Raw genomic sequence first — 19,056 nt, forward strand, 5'->3', positions numbered from 1 at the left:
TCCTGCAGTCCACATCCCTTAGCTACCCCACTCTTATCTAGGACGAGACAGGTACCCCCTCTTCTCGCCCCTTGCTTTTGTCCTCACCTTCGGCACACCACACTCCAGCAGAGCTCCCTGTCCAGCTAAGCTCCCTCCTTACAACCCCTTGACTCATAGACTGCCTTTCTACAGATGCACACCAGGCGGTTTGGAATTTTAAAAATACACTAAAAATGAACTATTTTTAAGAACACCAGAGAGAACTGTCTAGGGCCTTTGGTGCTGAGGAGCTAATTAGTGTGATGCAGCTTTGCTGTCTCTATGATCTGGTGAACTCCCTTGGGAAATGTTTATACCGACTGAAAATGAAAGCCAGGGAGCTGGCAACAAAATGTTGCAGTGTGAAGTGCTTCTCTTCCGGATGCTCCATTCCATCCCCTTTTCCCTGCCCCAACCCTGTTCTGCAGCCACTGAGCACCCACAGTCCTCCTTGGGCTGGTGGGTGGGTAGGTGGGAACCTCTTTAAATCACCCACCCCAAAAATATTTTTGTACTTCTCCAAACTTTGGGGTTTCCCTGAGCCTGCGAATATCTCCCTGTTGCATGAGGATGTTGCCGCGCTCACCTCTGAGCATCGGGAACAGAGGGAGTCACAAATATGGAGGCAGAGATGTCCGTATTCAGAGTGACAGATTCATCTTCGCCTGGATGCACAGTATTAAGTATCCATGGTTTCAAACTCGGGCACTCAGCTTGGCTTGGTGACCTTGGGTCGGTTAGTCCCTCAGTCACTCTGTATGTCTCTCAGGCTAACCTACTTTATCCTACACACTCCTCCCATAGAACTCAACCCGACTGCATATCAGACAGGCGCCATCTCTTGTTATCTTTTTGCCACCAACTGAAGACCTTCCTATTTCAGCAAGCCTTTTAAATAGAGACTTTATGCCAGTCTGTCTCTGTGTTGGAATGGCCATTTAAGATGTTTGTAGAGCTTTTCTCTTTTTTAAAAAAGGATGTTTTGTTTTAATGTGTTTTTGAAGTCTGTTTTTAAGATGTGGTAGAGCCTTTTCAGTGTTTTGTTTGCCGCCCTGGGCTCCTCCTTCTGGGAGGAACTTAATGCCTAAATAAATAAATATGGAATCGCGCTGTAAGGAGAAGCAGCAGCAGTAGCCTCAATTTAGGCTACTTGTATACTTTCCCCCGCCCCATATAAAACGAACCGCTTCAAGAGATGATCCAGCGCCTGTCCCGCTATCTCCACACCTCCAAAATAAGAAAGGACTTCTCCGAAGGGAGGGCGGGGATATTTTGGGCAGGGGAGAAAGCTGCGTCACCCGCCCCTCCTCCCTACATCCCCATCTCTGCCGTGGGGCAAGAAGACGGGGAGGGGAACGGGAAAGCCGGCCTGGGGGGGGGAAGGCCAGGACAACGATTGACCACGCGGTGCGTGAGAGGCGATGATGGGGCCGGTAGGCGAGCGGGGGGCCGGCCGGGCAGATGTGCAGAAGAAGGAAGCGGCTCCTCTGGCGGACTCTCCAAGGTCCACGTGCCCAGAGCCAGCCTCTGGCCGACCGCGCAGGGCTCGGGTTCCGGAGCAGAGCCGGATTGCTCCCCAGCCCCGCCCGTGAAGAAGCCTCTCTCGGCTGGCAGCTCCGGGAGAGCGCAGCGCAAGCGAGGACGGAGCGCCTCCCCTCCCTCTCCGTGGGAAGCAGCCGAGGAGCTCCAGCCACTTTCAGGGTTAACAAAGGACAACGGAGCGGAAGGAAAGAGCGCAAAGGAGGGAGGGACGTCCCTTTCCTGCCCCGCCTCTCGGCGAGAAAAGCAGGTGGAAGCGCCGGAGGAGCCCCTCTTTGCGCGCAGCGATGATGGCGAGCGGGGCTGCGCGGGGGGAGCCTCGAGACAAAGGTAGGCAATGCGGGTGGAGGGGAGAGGGAGGGTGGACCCCCCCTTAAGCGCCCCCCCAGCAGACCCTCCAGATCGGAGGCTGCAGCTCTGCCCCTTCCCGTCTGCCCTTCCCCTGAGCTGGGCTGGCTGTGGTGGGGCCGGATGGAAGCATCCCTCGGAACATCTGCGGTTCTGAAAGAGCTTGGAAAAGTTACTTTTTTGAACCGCAACTCCCATCAGCCTGATGGGAGTTGTAGTTCGAAAAAGTAACTTTTCCAAGCTCTGGGTTCTGATGATGAATTTCGTGGCAATCAGCTTGGAGATGGAGGCGCCTCATAGTTGGAACCGAGCTAAGGAGACACCAGTGCGCTAAATGGGCCACTTCTGCATGTGTCCTCGTTTGTCCTTTGGTTCAGCAGTGAAGCTCTTCTTTCAATACTGCCATTCTGCCAGCCCTCCCCAGTTTCATATCCTGTTACAATTAAGGTCGCCATTTAATTTAATAAAGCTAAAACGTGGCCCTGCCCTCCTTGTTTTAGGGTAGCTTGGCAGACAAACGGTTTAGCAAGTGAAACAGATGCAAATTGGTGGGAGCTACTTCCCTCCCTCTTCCTACACCAGGTGTAAGTTCCCTACTAAATCAGAGGATGTTATCCAGTTTCTCCACACCAAGCACCTTTATGGCACATCCACACTGTACATTGAAAGCACATGGCTTCTTCCAGAGTCCTGGGAGTTATAGTTTATGAAGGGTGCTGGGAATGTAGTGCAGAAATGATTTGATACGAATGTTGATCAAAGTTAGAGGAAAGCACAAAATCTGAGGGGGGCATTGGGCCCAAAAAGATTTTGCAAAGGGGCATTGGGTCAAAAAAAAAAGGTTGGGTAACGCTGATTTAGACCATGATATTTCCGATCTCTATGTATGGATGTGAAAGTTGGACAGTAAAAAAAGCTGATAAGAGAAAAATCAACTCATTTGAAATGTGTTGATGGAGAAGAGCTTTGCAGATACCATGGACTGCAAAAAAGACAAATAATTGGGTGTTAGAACAAATTAAACCACAACTGTCACTAGAAGCTAAAATGATGAAACTGAGGTTATCATACTTTGGACACATAATGAGAAGACATGATTCACTAGAAAAGGCAATAATGCAGGGAAAAACAGCAGGGAGTAGAAAAAGAGGAAGGCCAAACAAGAGATGGATTCATCCCATAAAGGAAGCCACAGACCTCAGCTGACAGGATCTGCACAGGGCGGTTCATGACAGATGCTCTTGGAGGTCGCTGGTTCATAGGGTTGCCATAAGTCAATCCACTTGGAGGCACATAACAACCACAACACAGGGATATAGAAAGCAGTAGTTCCAAACCCACCAAGGGCAATTCTCCCCCTCCCAATTTAATATGCATGATGGAATTGTTGGACTGGAGATTTTCCTACTCCTTAATGATTTTCTTATTTGTCCTTATTTGCCTTGTTACATTTTTTATGACATTTGAATTGAAAAATAACAAAACAACTATAAAAGGGCACCGATTTATAATTTGCAGGGAGGTGCCAAACACGCCAGCGCTGGCCCTGCTCAGGGTCTCTCCTGTCAGTCACCACCGGCTCAGTTCGGATTTTTCACTTCTGTGCATCACTTCACACTTGCTTACATTTAATTGCATTTGGTCTTCAATACCCAAGCCTGCTCGGAGAGTTCCTTTTGGAGTTCCTCACAATCCTTTTTATTTTAATCACCCTGAATTTGATATCAACAGTAAAGTTGATTACCTCACTCCTCACACAAAATCCATGTCGTTTAGAAACAAGTTTAAAAGCACAGGTCCTAATCCTGATGATTGGTGGCATGGGGGCACTTCTTACATCCCTCCATTGGGAGAACTGTTCATTTATTCCTCCTTTCTCCTTCCTGATCTTTAAACACTTAATGATGTATGAGAGCATATTTCCCCGTATCCCATGATTGCTGTGTTCCACTCCATGTTTGGAAATTCTGTCTTTAATAATATTTTCCACTACTTTTCCCGGAACAGCTAATAGGCGAATGATGCCCCAGATAGCTTCTGTGTCCTTTTGGCTTTCAAACTGTAATACATTTGCCAGTCCATATGGTAGCAAGTCTTCGTCGAAGGTACCTATTTTTGTTAGAAGATCAGCAATGTCACATTTGGGATGTTTTAAGACCTCTCAGATAGATGCCATCTGGACCTGAGATGATTTGTGAACACTAAAGGAAGGTTGCTGATCCTAAGGGTTGCCATAAGTCGCAGTCGACTTGGAGGCACATAACAACAACAACGACAAAGGAAAAGATCCGGCTTGTCACATCTCTCTTTAGATTGCTAGTGGAGGGCAGATGATGTCCACGCCTTGCCTGGGAGTATTAATGAGGAAGGCAATGGTTTTCTTCTTGGGAACTGCAACACCAACGCCAAGACCAGCTCCACCAGCTCAGGGAGGGAGACTTTTGGGCAGTGGGGTGGCCGGTACTCCAACAGAATCCCCACTCTGTCTCCCTGACCCAACGCCAGGCACATACACTCACAGCTGGAGGTGTTAGGGACACGGTACCTGGCAGAGGAGATAGATTCCCTGCAGACAAGTGCGACCCCACCTCCCCGTCCCCTGGATCTACGCTGCTGGAGTGCCACAAAACCTGGTGTGCAGAGAAACCTACTCCGCCTTGGACATTTAGCCAGGTTTCGGTAATACAGGCAAGGTCAGCACATTCATCCAGGATTAAGTCCTGAATGAAAGTGGTTTCCTTAGTCACTGACCTTGCATTCATCAGCAGGACAATAAGATCCAGGGAGTTCCCAGCATAGCTACCAGTGTCCGGAGGGTTGGAAGGGGGACCGGAAGGGATGCAAGCACAAAGGTGTCTTATATCCCTTCCCCTGGTCTGCCTCCCACCACTATTACATCCCCTGCCCAACAATGGCAGGCTCCCATTTGCCCTGTATTTGTGCTTCTTCAAAGTCCACAGCACCTTTGATACCCTGCCCAATATTACCTCAATGGCAGGCCTCTGACTACTCCTACCCCGACACATGTTAAAAGAACCCTGACACTGGGGGGGGGATCCTTGGCTAGAGGTGGCTCTTATGAGGGGAAGCTCTCTTCCCCACCCTCTCCCTTGTGAGCCCTAACTGGCTTCAGCTGTCCCAAGGCCTTGCAGGGAGTAGCAGCTGACACCTGAGGAAGCCTGCAGATGGAGTTGTGCAGAAGGCCACAGCAGCAAGGTGTAGGTTCTGCTGGGTTTCTCTCACCTTCTCTCAACTTGTGGCAACCCTCAAAATCAGCGACCTCCAAGAGCATCTGTCATGAACCATTCTGTTCAGATCTTGCAAGTTCAGGTCTGTGGCTTCCTTTATGGAATCAATCCATCTCTTGTTTGGCTTTCCTCTTGTCTTTTGGAGTGAGTCATGTCTTCTCATTATGTGTCCAAAGTGTCATGGAAACCTGAATTCAAGATGGTTGTGTAGCAAAGAATTGTGGGGTTTCATTTGTTAATGTGGGATCTTAACAGGTTAACATTTCACTTCTGTATTAGAGCTCTGAGTAGGCAGTTTTATTTCCCAGCTGTGGATACTCAGAGGCCCACCCTAACACCCCCTTATCCGTAGAAGCCAGGCTCCATCAAGGTCGTAAAGCCCTTGAAGTTTTAGGGAGGATGTTCCATTGGGCCATTGATTGATGGGCCCTTATGCCATGAATAAATTTCCTGATTGGTTAATTGGATCCGGGCTGTTGCTGGGCAGCTTGCCATAAGTATGGGGCTCAAACCGTGGCTTTCGTTCCTCTCCTGGGTCCCATCATGCCTACTTGATGTTGCCTGCTGAGCTTCCATTTTGCATCAACTCTCCTGCCTGTTCCTCTCTCTGAGGAGAGGGGGCTGTGCAACTGTCTACCTGTGTGTAAGTACAGACTAGGACAGATGGCTTTCTTGCTTTCTGTTGGGACTAAACTCCGTATGCATGTAATCCTTGGCAAGTTTTCTGGGCTCAGAGTTTCCCCTTGGCTCAGGGTGGTTAACAGTCTTGTACCCTGCAGGGCTGTTGTGAGCGGGCACAGCCTTGGAAGAGAAGGCTATTTTGCCAGAGCCAATTGTCCTACGTGAGGAATTGGCTTCTGGGATGGTGGAGGGTGTCCCAAAAGAGCCCCCCTCCCTCAAACAAAAAGTATGATAACCTCAGTTTCAGCATTTTAGCTTCTAATGATAGTTCTGGTTTAACTTCTTCTGACACCTAATTATTTGTCTTTTTCACGGTCCATCGTACCCGAAAAGCTCTACTCCAACACCACATTTCAAATGAGTTGATTTTTCTTTTCACTGTCCAACTTTCACATCCATATACAGAGATCGGGAATACCACAGTCTGAAAGATTTTGACTTTGGTGTTCAGTGATGCATCTTTGCATTTGAGGACCTTTTCTAGTTCTCTCACAGCTGCCCTCCCCAGTCTTAGCCTTCTTCTGATTTCTTGACTGTTGTCTCCATCTTGGTTAAGGACTGTGCCAAGGTATTGATAATTCTTGACAAGTTCAATGCCCACATTGTTAACTGTAAAGTTACATAAATCTTCTGTTGTCATTACTTTAGTCTTCTTGACGTTGAGCTGTAGTCCTGGTTTTGCACTTTCCTCTTTAACTTTCAACAGCATTCATTTCAAATCATTACTGGTTTCTGCTAGTAGTATGGTATTGTCTGCATATCTTAAATTATTGGTATTTCTCCCTCCAATTTTCACACCTTCATATTGGTCCAATCCTGATTTCTGCATATAGATTAAACAAATAGGGTGATAAAATACACCCCTGTCTCACACCCTTTCCGATGGGGAACTAATTGGATTCTCCATATTCTGTTCTTACAGTAGCCTCTTGTCCAGAGTACAGGTTGTGCATCAGGACAATCAGATGCTGTGGCACCCCCATTTCTTTTAAAGCATTTCATAGTTTTTCATAATCTACAGAGTGAAAGGCTTTGCTGTAATCTATAAAGCACAGGGTGATTTTCTTCTGAAATTCCTTGCTCCGTTCCATTATCCAACGTATGTTTGCGATATGATCTCTGGTGCCTCTTCCCTTTCTAAATCCAGCTTGGACGTCTGGCATTTCTCACTCCATATATGGTAAGAGACTTTGTTGTAGAATCTTGAGCATTACTTTACTTGCATGGGATATTAAGGTAATCGTTCAATAATCGCTGCATTCCCTGGGATCCCCTTTCTTTGGAATTGGGATGTACATTGAACACTTCCAGTCTGTGGGCCATTGTTTTCTTTTCCATATTTGTTGACAAATTTTTCTCAAACTTTGGGCTGATTCAGTCTCAGTAGCTTGTAGCAATTCTGTTGGTGTGCCATCTGTTCCTGGTGATCTGTTTCTTAGAATTATTTTAAGAGCAGCTTTCACCTCACATTCTAAAATTTCTGGTTCTTCATCATATGGTTACTCTGTGAATGAATCTGTCATCCTTGCATCTCTTTTATAGAGTTCTTCAGTGTATTGCTTCCATCTTCCTTTTATTTCATCTCAGTCAGTCAGTGTATTCCCCTTTTGATTATTCAACATCCCTACTCTTGGTCTAAATTTCTGCATAAAATCTCTTTATTTCCTCTTGTTCTGTGTTTTCCATTGGAGCATAGCCTTAGATGATGGTTATGTTGATTGGTTCCCCATTAAATCTCATTGATATCACCCACTTAGGCTTGGCATTATAACTCCTAATATCTTTTGTTACGTCACTTCTCACTGTTAGAGCAACCCCATTTCTTCTTAATTTCTCATTTCCTGCATAAAATATTTTGTAGTTGCCTGAAAATGGCCCATTCCCATACTTTTTAATTCACTCACGCCAACTATTGTAATATTCATACGTTCCATTTCTTCCTTGACAATTTCTAATTTTTCCTGGTTCATGCTTCTCACATTCCATGTTCCTATTGTGTGCGTTGTACAACTCCGCACCCTCGTTTCCCATCTGTATACATCAGCAACTGGGCTTCCTTTTGACTTTGACCCAGCTGCGTCAATAGACACAGCGCTACTCGTACTTATCCTTTGTTCTTCCCCAGTAGCCATCCGTACTGGGGGTCTCATCTTCCAGCACTGTCTCATGTTGCAGGGGTTAACATTTTGGGAAGAAGGGAGGAAGGGAGGGGATGCAAGCTGCCTTCTGGGCAGTGGAAAGGGCCATGTACCTGTAAGACAGGATCCATCCTAGGTTTATAAATTCCAGCTGTGCATAAGTAGTGGGCTGTCCAGCTTAAATGGAGGAACAAGAGAGCAGATTTTCACTAGAATTCTCTGTGTGTGTGTCTCTTTTCACAACCTGCTAAACTAACTCCGTACAAGGCCTCAAGCTTTGACAGGTAAACTCTGATATCAACAGAACTCCCAGAAATATGTTTTCAAAGTACAAATCATAATATATTCACAGGATTTCTCCACAGCATTTTATCTCCTTTCCTTTTCATTCCATCAGGATACATCTGGGGAGTCAAGGCTGAGGGAGAACCATCCGAAGTATCACTGGAAAAAGATGAGGAGTAGATGCAGGAGCAGAAATTGAGGAGTCAAGATGGAGCAAAGAGACAGGAGGAGAGACAGACTCACACAGGGGACAAACATAAATGCCAGGAGTGTGGAAAGAGTTTCTGGTGGAGTAGTGCCCTTACGGTTCATCAAAGAAGTCACACAGGAGACAAACCTTATCAATGCTTGGAGTGTGGAAAGAGCTTCAGTCGGAGTAGCACCCTTATCTTGCATCACAAAACTCATACAGGGGACAAACCTTATACATGCGTCAAGTGTGGAAAGAGCTTTAGTCAGAGTGGCAACCTTACTTTGCATCAAAGATGTCACACAGGGAACAAACCTTATCAATGTTTGGAGTGTGGAAAGAGCTTCAGCCGGAGTAGTGCCTTTACTTCGCATCAAACAACTCACACAGGGGACAAACCTTATCAATGCTTCGAATGTGGAAAGAGCTTCAGTCGGAGTAGCAACCTTTCTTCGCATCAAAGAACTCATACAGGGGACAAACCTTATACATGTTGCGAGTGTGGAAAGACCTTCAGTGGGAGTAGCAACCTTAGTAAACATGAAAGAACTCACTCAGGAGACAAACCTTATCAATGCTTGGAGTGTGGAAAGAGCTTCAGTCGGAGTAGCCACCTTACTTTGCATCACAGAACTCACACGAGACAAACGTTACAAATGCTTGCAGTGGGGAAAGAGCTTCAGTGACAGTAGCCAACTTAGTTCGCATCTCAAAAGTCATATAAGAGACAAACCTTATAAATGCTTCAGCTATGGAAAAAGGTTCAGTTGGAGTAGCCCGCTTACTTCGCATGTTAGGCTGACTGGTTTGTAGTTCCCCGGTTCCTCCTTCTTGCCGTTTTTGAAGATAGGGACAACATTAGCTCTTCTCCAGTCATCCGGCACTTCACCGGTCCTCCATGATTTCGCAAAGATAATAGAGAGCGGTACTGAGAGTTCTTCTGCCAGTTCCTTCAATACTCTAGGATGCAGTTTATCGGGCCCTGCTGATTTGAACTTGTTCAAAGTGATTAGGTATTCCTTGACCATTTCCTGACCCTTCTACTTCATGTTTCCCGGGAGGCTCATAGGCCCTTTTTTGGGAGAAGACTGAGACAAAGTAGGAATTGAGTACTTCTGCCTTTTCTTTGTCATCATTTTGCCATCCTCATTGAGTAGCTGTACCACCTTTTCTTTTCTCTGTCTTTTACTATGGACGTACCTGGAGAAAGCTTTTTTGTTGCTTTTAGCATCCCTCGCTAGCCTCAGCTCATTCTCAGCTTTACCCTTCCTGACACCATCCTGGCAATTCTGTGATAGCTGCCTGTACTCTGCGGCCTGGCCTTCTTTCCACTTCCTGTCTGTGTCCTCTTTTGTTTCCAGGTAATCTCTAAGCTTTTGGTGAAGCCACATTGGCTTCTTCTGCTGTTTCCCCCATTTTTCCTTGTTGGAATTCCTTGCCATTGTCCTTTTAGAATTTCCGTTTTAGAAACTCCCACCCATCTTGGACTCCTTTTCTCATTAGGGTGGCTTGCCATGGCACGGTAGTGACAATTGTTCTGAGTTTATTAAAATCAGCTTTCCTGAAGTCCAGGGTGCACATATGGATACTCTCAGCTTTTGCTTCTGTTAAAATCAAGAATTCAAGTATGGTGTGGTCACTTTCCTCCAGAGTTCCCGTAACTGCCACTTCATCCACCAAATCATCTCTATTGGTTAGAATCAAATCCAGGATAGCTGATCCTCTGGTTGCTCCCTCCACTTTCTGTAGGAGGAAGTCATCTCCAACACAAGTCTCAGTGCTTGTAGCATTGAAAGACCTTTCATCAGAATGGCTACCTTCAGGTGCATCAAAGGATCTGTACAAGGGAAGAGATTTATCAATGCTTTGGAAAGTTTGTTGTTGTTATGTGCCTTCAAGTGACCCTATGTATCAGCGACCTCCGAGAGCATCTGTCGTGAACAGATCTTGTAAGTTCAGGTTTGTGGCTTCCTTGATGGAGTCAATCCATCTCTTATTTGGCCTTCGTCTTTTTCTACTTCCTTCTGTTTTTCCCAGCATTATGGTCTTTTCTAGTGAATCAGATCTTCTCATTATGTGCCCAAAGTATGATAACCTCAATTTCATCATTTTCGCTTCTAGTGATAGTTCTGGTTTAATTTGTTCTAACACCCAATTACTTTTGTTTTTTGGAGTCCATGGTTAAATAAAGTAGTTATTTCTTATTTTTAAAGCTTAAAGTCTCTGTCTGACTAATTTGTAGGGAAAGTGCAATCTTTAGCAAAGATTCAAATGCACAAAGCTCACTCAGACACTCAAATACCTAATTTTGCTACTCTGCAACAGATATTTTGGCTGCAAAGGGGAGGATCGCTCTGCCCTCGGCTGTCCTGCCCTGGGGGAGGGTCCTGGGGGCTTTTTAATAGGGCACCATTGGCAGTTACTTAAAAGCCACTTTGGAATGGTTTATATCCTGAACACCGAGATACAGCCTTGGTCGCTGTTGGAAATGGGGCAAGAGCAACTCCTGTTTTGTTCTTTTGTCTGTGTTCCAGAAGGGAGGTAGAGTTTGGGTCCTCCAGATGGAGAGGCTTGTTTACCTTTACCTGTGTTGCTCTGACTGACTTCCTTCCGGCGACTAGGATGTTACGTCTTTAATGAAGCTTACCTGCCCCTCCTCCTTCTGCCTTCCCACTTATTTATTTAATTTATTAGTCGCCCATCTGGCTGGTTGTCCAGTCACTTGGTGACTTACAGAATAAAAGCATACAGAAACATTAAAACAGTAAAATCTCAACCAATAATAATAAAGCCTAACCCAGCCCACTTTCTTCTCCGACTGTCCGAGAAAAAGGAGACACCTTTGTCTCTGCTCTCTTCCACCTTAGCTAGTTAGTTAGAACTAGGGATGCCTTTCTATCTACTATGTATTTCTATAAATAAACTAGCTTTTATTTTGTTTCTTATTTTACTAAGTCTCAAGTCTCAGTGATCCTGATGCAGGCTAAAAGCTGGCACACTCGCATTTCAACATCTGCTGTTACTCTCTGCTGCCGTTGTGCTGCTTTAAGCAAATTAAGCACACAGCGCAACAAGGGTTGTGGGGCCCAGCAAACTAAGTGGAGTGCAAGGGCCCAGGGCCTGCAGGAGGAAGGAGACCATCGCCGTCCTGGGAAGGAGAGCCGTTGCTGCTGCCGTCTGCCAGCCTGCCTGCTTGCTTGCTGCTCCTGCCGCCGCTCGGCTACCACCGCCACCCTCCCTGTTGGACTTCTGCTTGGAAGGTGTCACATCTTGCAGGACCAGGCCCCAGATTTTAAATTAATTGGTGGGGGGTGGGTTTTTTGGGTAGTTTTCTGGTGGTTTTAAGGGTGGGTGGCCTGCCTGAGTTGTGGAAGCCAGTGTCAGGGGCATGTGTCAATCAGAGGGGAGTGATGGGGGAGGGGGGAGGCCAATATAGGCAGATGCTGGAGGAGTGCTAAGGGCAGGCCACGTCAGGTAAGAGGAACTAAGGAGAGATGCGTAATATCTGTCCCCTTTTCCGGGCCTGTCCAGAGCCGAAAGATAGCTGGGGGATGCTTGACTCCATACTCTGGCCTTCGACTGCTGCTGTGCAATGCCAGGTCTGTTGCCCAAAAAACAACCCTCATCCATGATACGATATTGGATGAGGGCGCAGACCTGGCATGTATTATGGAAACCTGATTACAGGCTGAAACGCGTTGGGCTTCTTTGAAAAATATTCTGCAATAAAACCAGTTTGGGCTTCCTTGAAAAAAATCTCGCAATAAAACCAGTTTTCTATAAAATACTTCAGCGTTCTGGTCTTTGACCCCCTTTTTTCTACATATCGAATTGGATGCTCACCACTCTTTATCTGCTCCTCTCTGTGAGACCAAGGTTGTTGACTGCATGTGCTGGAGGTTGGGCCCAAAGGGCAGTCTAGGGATTCTGCTGTCATACTGTCCACCCCGCTGCACAAGACTCCCTGGCTGAGGTGCTGGAGGTGGTCTCGGATGTGCATGCACAGTCCCCAAACTTGTTGGTATTGGGAGACTTCAATGTACATTCGGAGGTCATCCTCACAGGGGCGCCTCAGGACTTCATGGAAGCCATGGCTTCCTGGGAGCTGCACCTGAGTCCAACAGGGCCCACCCATGTAGCTGGTCATGCACTCGACCTTGTGTTTGTCCTGGGAGAGGAGGGGAGTGATCTGGAAATTGGGGGTACATCCATCACCCCCTTGTCATGGTCAGATCACTACTTGTTCAGGGTGGACTTCTTGGTGTCACAAACCCTCCGTGGGGGTGGAGGACCCATTAGGATGGTCCTCCCCAGACTTCTGATGGATCCAGATGGGTTCTTGAATGCTCTTGGGGATTCTCTGGGGCATGTGCATGGCCACTCGTTTGGGACTCTGGTGGAGGGGTGGAATGCTACAATCACTGGAGCATTAGACCGGGTGGCTCTGAAACGCCCTCTCCCCCTGAATAGAGCTCAGACGGCACCATGTTATACTCCACGGTTGCAAACTCTGAGGCAGCAGGTGAGATGGCTAGAGTGCCGGTGGCGGAAATCTTGCTCTGATGATGATCAGACATGGGTTAGAGCAGCTGCAACAGCCTACCATGTGGCGATAAGGGCAGCAAGAAAGGATTTTTAGGCTGCCTGTACTGCGTCCACAGAGTGCTGTCCCAGGAGGCTCTTCCAAGTGGTCCGGAGTTGCCCCGGAACCAACGGAACATGTTAAGATCTCCTGTGATGAGTTTGCAAAGCACTTTACAGATAAAATTGATCATATTCAGAGTGTTATTCCATGCGTTGTGGACACAGTGAGCGAGCCGGAGGTGGCCAGTGGTGCTCTGGTGGTGTGGGATCAGTTCCAGCTTCTTCCTTCTGATGAAGTGGACAAGGTGCTTTCAACCTTAAAGCCAACCACTTGCTTACTCGACCCTTGAACATCGTGGCTCATTATGAGCTGCAAGGATAGACTGGGCGAGGGGATCGAGGCAGTGGTAAATATGTCCCTGGAAGAGGGAGTTATGCCATCAGCCCTCAAGGAGGCAGTAATAAAACCAATTCTAAAGAAGCCCTCCTTGGATCCCCAAGATCTGAACAACTTTCACCCAGTCTCAAATCTGCCATTCCTGGCAAGGCGGTTGAGCGGGTGGTGGCGAAGCAGTTGCAAGTGCATTTGGAGGAAGTGGATTATCTGGATCCATTTCAATCAGGCTTCAGCCCTGGACATGGGACTCAAATGGCCTTGGTCGCCTTGGTAGATGATATGAGGACAGCGCTGGATAGGGGCGAATGCACCTTCCTTGTCCTCCTGGATCTCTCAACGGCTTTCAATACTGTTGACCACGTTATCCTTCTGGACCACCTGGACAGGTTAGGCATAGGGGACACTGTATTGCAGTAGTTCCGTTCCTTCCTCTTTGGTAGGTACCAGACAGTGGAATTGGTGGATGAGGTTTCAGACCCTTGGCCTCTCACTTGTGGGGTGCCACAGGGCTCCATCCTCTCCCCGATGCTGTTCAACATCTATATAAAGCTGCTGGGGGCTATCATCAGGAGATTTGGGCTGCAGTGTCACCAGTATGCGGATGACACACAGCTCTATCAGTCATTCAAATCTTCACCGAGGTTGGCTGTAGAAACCGTGTCGAAGTGCCTGGAGTCGGTGAGTGGCTGGATGGGAAGGAATAAGCTGAAACTGAACTCTGACAAAACTGAGGTACTGTTTGTGGGAGACAAGGGAAGGTTGGGGGATGTGGACCTGGTGCTCATTGGGGTACAATTGCCCCTGAAAGACAAGGTCCGCAGCCTGGGGGTCATTCTTGACTCCCAGCTGTCCATGGAGGCTCAGGTCTCGGCTGTGAGCCAGGCGGTGCTGTATCAACTCCATCTGATACGGAGGCTGTGCCTCTACCTTCCCAACCATCTGCCATTTTAATGTTTTTAATTGTGGTAAACCACCCAGGGAGCATTGGCTATGGGGAGGTATATAAATGCAATAAATAAATAAATAAATTGGCCATAACAGCAACCACAACTACATTGGACGTAACGGCAAAGATGTGTCACATACCCAAATACTCACACCATCACCCAAAGTGAACACCAGCCCCAAATGAACAAAATCGGACTCAGCTCCCACCTCCAGAGGATGTCTCAGTAATCTGGAAGGGCTCTTCATGAACCTTTACTTACTCTCAACAAGCACCATCCTGAAAGCCCCTTCCTTCTGGACAAAATAAACATTCTACTTTTCTTTGTTGCAAATTTGGGTAGAGACACACTTACTGTTGTGCCAGTTCCAGTGTGTCTACCTCTCTTTTCTCAAAATGGGGGCATATGATGCTTAATTTCTTTTTAAATTCAGCTTCAGGGAGATTTCACAACTGATTGGTAGACCAACCCCTTTCTGTTCCAGGTGCGGCCAATGGAAAAGCTTTGCTGCAGGCTCAGACAGAGATGGTGATTGGCTGCTTTGGTGTGGGATGTCCTGAAAGTTCTGAAGGAAGCAGTGGGGAAGGAAGCTGTGTCCAGCTGAGGGCAGAGTCTCTTCAATACGCAGGCAGAAACATCATTCTGGCTGCTTTTAAAATGACTCATGGGCCCACAGCCTTAGCCCCATGTTCTTCCTCATAATCCAAATGATAACTAGCCAGATATACTAAAGGCACTTTGCCTTTATAAACCTCTTGGACACTTTCCTTCCAAATCTGTTACAATCCCAGGTTGGCTGCTGGGGGTGGCAGCTTGGAAGGGGTGGGTCTCACCACCTCCCTCTTTATCAGACTCACAAATTTTCTTTCCTTTTTTGGCTACTTGTTGTTATGTGCTTCCAAGTCGACTACGACTTATGGCGACCCTATGAATCGGCAACCTCTAAGAGCATCTGTCATGAACCACCCTGTTCAGATCTTGTAAGTTCAGGTCTGTGGCTTCCTTTATGGAATCAATCCATCTCTTGTTTGGCCTTCCTCTTTTTCTACTTCATTCTGTTTTTCCCATAACTAGCCAAATATACTAAAGGCACTTTGCCTTTATAAACCTCTTGGGCACTCTTCTTCCGCATCTGTTTCGGTCCCAGGTTGGCTGCTGGGGGTGGTGGCTCGGAAGGGGTGGGTCTTACCACCTCCCTCTCTATCAGACTCAAAATATTTCCTTTCTTTTTTTGGCCACCTATCCTATTTTTTGGCCAAATGCTGCAAGTCTGCAGCTCCCACTTTCTGCATTATTGTGGGGCTGGGTGGAGGGCAGAAATCCACAGCCATCTCCCCAGACACTGTGGATGAGCCAAGTTTCCGGGGACAGACCTGGTCCCCCTTTCTCTGCTGACTGTCTGTTGTTATTTGTGAATTGCTCTATAAATATCCAGCTATTTTAGAACAACAACTAACAGCCCTCTGACTGTGGGCTACCCCTGACCCACCTCAATCTAGTGGCAAATTCACAGCCTTGACATGGTTTCTTCTGAGTTGTACCAATAAAGATTTTTACAACCACCCTCTGTTGTCTTGAAACAGTTTTCTTCCCTAAAACTTAATTTAACTATATGCTATGTGAAGCTTCTTTTCTCTCTCCTGAATCTCCCAACATCCAGCATCTTTCCATGTCCATGAGTTCTAGTGCCATGAGAGGTACTGAAAACTCAGCAGAGTTGGCCCCTGCCTTATTTCTGTGCATGTGTATTGTCATGGTAGGCACCACTACAGGAAAAGCCCTGCCGTGTTTGTCACCAGATGAACTACCACAGACTGTGGCACAACCAGGAGGGCCTCATCCTGAAATCTCCATTTTGTGGGGTTTGGTTATTATTATGACCCTGCAAGCAGCCACTGATATAGACATGTCATCGGACAGAAGAACCACCCACCAGCAGCATCTCAGTCTTGTCTGGATTGAGCCTCAGTTTATTAGCCCTCATCAAGTCCATTGTTGCAGCCAGGCACTGGTTCAGCACACTGGAAGGGATTTTGGCTGCATCCTCTGCCTGCCTGCCTGCCTCCAAAGTAGCTGCAGGGCAGTGGTGCCCGGGAGTGGCCTTGGTGGAGCGGAGGAGCCCCCTTGGAACCTCAGCAAATGAGGAAGCACCCTGGCGATGACCAGCCTGTTGTTGGGTGAAACTCCCTGGGCGGGAGCCTCACCAGGAGATGGAGAGAAATCTGGAGGATGGGGGGATTTAATGGGGAGAGAGATATATATGAGGGGGTGAGCTGCAGGGAAAGGGTGCCCATTGGGTCTGGCCTCTTATCCAAGGGCAGCTCCATCAGGGAAGGGGATTCCACTCTGGGGGGTCTCCCCAGTCACCAGCTCCGTGCATTGGGCAGCAGGAGCTGGGAGGCGGTTCACTTGCTGTTATTTTCCCGGGGGGGGGAGCTCCTCCTTCGGTTCCCAACTTCAAACAAGATGCCTCTTTTGGAGGGCGCAGGGCCCCCCCAGCTGACTGTGATTCTCCTCTGGCAACTGGAGGAGGAGGGGGGCAGTAAAGCCCAGTGACACAGTGGGGGGATCTGACTCCTTCTTGGGGAGGGGGCTGTTCCTGAAGGTGCCCCAGGTCTCGACACGACCCCCACAATGTTCTTTTTCTAAGACACAGCAGAGGAAGGTGGAGGGGTGATGTGTGTTGAGGGTCCCCCGGGGTTGGAGAATTGATAAAGGGTCCTGGGTCGCAGTCTTGTGTGTCTGTGGGGTGGGGATGCTCTTCTCTGGTGTGCAGCAACCCCACAGCTGCCAGAGAGTTGCTCCTTACTTGCTCCAACAGCCCCCCAAGTCACTTAGCATGGAGTGGAACAACCCCCCACTCAAATACTCTTACTCTTTACAGATCGTTTATTGCATCAGGTGTTCAGGGTGGTAACATATTTATCAACATGAAATAAAAGATGAAATGCATCAGAACAAGACATGACACACACACACACCCCGCAGATCCGGGAATGGCAGAGAGATCAGAGAGAAATCTCGATTTTGCCCCTTTACTCCACAAGTGCCTGAGCAAGACATTCTTGGGACTCTCCTACCTGGCAACCAATGACACCACCTCAGATTGGAGCCCCATTGGTTCCTGCCCAATCACCAGGGTGAAGAGGCAGAGTTTGGGCAGATGTTCTCCCAGGGCTGAGCGGCGTAAGTCCCACTCCATAGTCGGCTGTAGGGCAGAGGAGAGGGAGGGGGAGGGGGAGATAGGATGCAGAGCTCTTCCACAGTGGACTTGGGGGTCCTCCTGGGGATCGCGGTGGTGCTGGTCTCCCCTCCAGAGGTGCAAGGGCATAGAGCAGCCTCCAGGTGAGCAGAGATCCCCCCAAACATCAGTGGGGCAGCAGCAAAGGGGGATTCTGCTGGGGTGAGAAGGGGAAAAATGGGAGCAGCATCCTCCCCCCAGTCAGAAATAGTAGCTCAGGCTTTTCTGGGGTGGGAAGGAGAGTTATTTGTTTGCTCATTTATAGCAATTAATTTATATCTTTGTGTTCAGGATATAAATCCTTCCAAAGCAGCTTTCAAGTAATCCCCAATGTTACCCTATTAAAAAAAACCCAGGAACTGTTGATCAGTAATGCAGGCTATGAGACACACAGACAGGATGAGAGAAGGAAACCTGAAGCAAAAGAGTTAATAAGAGCAGAACAGAGTGCCAGGTTTGTCAAGGTCAGCAGCTGGTTGACAAGGGCAACCGGGTAGATAAGAAGAGAACTCACAGAAGCTCAGGTGTGGGGGAATGTCGTTTGTGTTTAATGCTTTTTGTCAGTAAAGACTCTTACAAGATACTTGCCTGGCCTGGCTTATTTTACTGGATCTATCCGGCACCAGAATTTCTTACTTGTACGATATCTATACGCATGCACCGACAGGGGTTATGGGCCCAGCTTATCATACAAAGTAACGGGTTCAAGTGTCGTTTACGTGACTTTGCTGTGGAGAAAAGAAAGTGCAAGAGGCAAGTAAAGAGTGGACAACATGGCTGTAAACCTGTCATCTGGGATGCCGATGGAGAGACTGAAGGCTGTAAACTACTCCAGCTGGAAATGGAGAATGAGAGCAGTTCTGATTAAAGAAGATTTGAATGATGTTGTAGAAAACCCCCTTCCGGCAGCTCCTTCAGCAGCGTGGACGAAGAAAGACGAGAAAGCGAAGGCTTTTATTACTCTGGGGCTGTCTGATTCTCAACTGTTGCTGGTGAGTAATGAGCCGACAGCTAATCAAATGTGGGAGAAGCTAAGAGCCGCTCATGTGCAGCAAACCGCAGGGAGCCGGCTGTGTTTAGCGCGGAAGCTTTATCAGATGCGTTTTACAGATGAAGTGACTATGACAGAGCATCTGGCTGAATTTCGTAGATTATTTGCTGAACTTCAAGATAGAGGAGTACATCATAGTGACATTCAGATGGTCTATATACTGTTATCTTCATTTGATCAAAAATGGGATGTACTGGTCTCTAGTTTGGAGACTTTACCAGACGGAACTTTATCTCTGGACTTTGTAGAGCAGAAACTTCAACAAGAATGGAATAGGAGACAAGAGAGTAAGAGGACTGAGATAAAAGAGACTGAGGCTGTACAACAACAACAATATCAAAGAAACAGGCAAGAGAATAAAATATGTTATTTTTGTGGGTCCCGGG

At 47.5% G+C, this 19,056-nt stretch overlaps 1 protein-coding gene across 1 annotated transcript; it reads left to right on the forward strand.

The window, feature by feature from the left end:
• Window positions 1-1,441: 1,441 nt before the first annotated feature.
• LOC133381915 (zinc finger protein 239-like) lies at window positions 1,442-11,839 on the forward strand. The gene is made up of 2 exons (XM_061621495.1): window positions 1,442-1,890; window positions 8,373-11,839. The coding sequence occupies exon 2, from the start codon at window positions 8,441-8,443 to the stop codon at window positions 9,134-9,136; it is 696 nt and encodes a 231-aa protein (XP_061477479.1). The 5' UTR covers window positions 1,442-1,890; window positions 8,373-8,440; the 3' UTR covers window positions 9,137-11,839.
• The last annotated feature ends 7,217 nt before the right edge of the window (window positions 11,840-19,056 follow it).

This window comes from Rhineura floridana, chromosome 3, assembly GCF_030035675.1.
Source record: "Rhineura floridana isolate rRhiFlo1 chromosome 3, rRhiFlo1.hap2, whole genome shotgun sequence".
Taxonomy (NCBI): domain Eukaryota; kingdom Metazoa; phylum Chordata; class Lepidosauria; order Squamata; family Rhineuridae; genus Rhineura; species Rhineura floridana.

Bases quoted from the DNA above. Each gene is read 5' to 3' on its own strand.
- LOC133381915 (XM_061621495.1), top strand. From the start codon at position 8,441: ATGCAGGAGCAGAAATTGAGGAGTCAAGATGGAGCAAAGAGACAGGAG.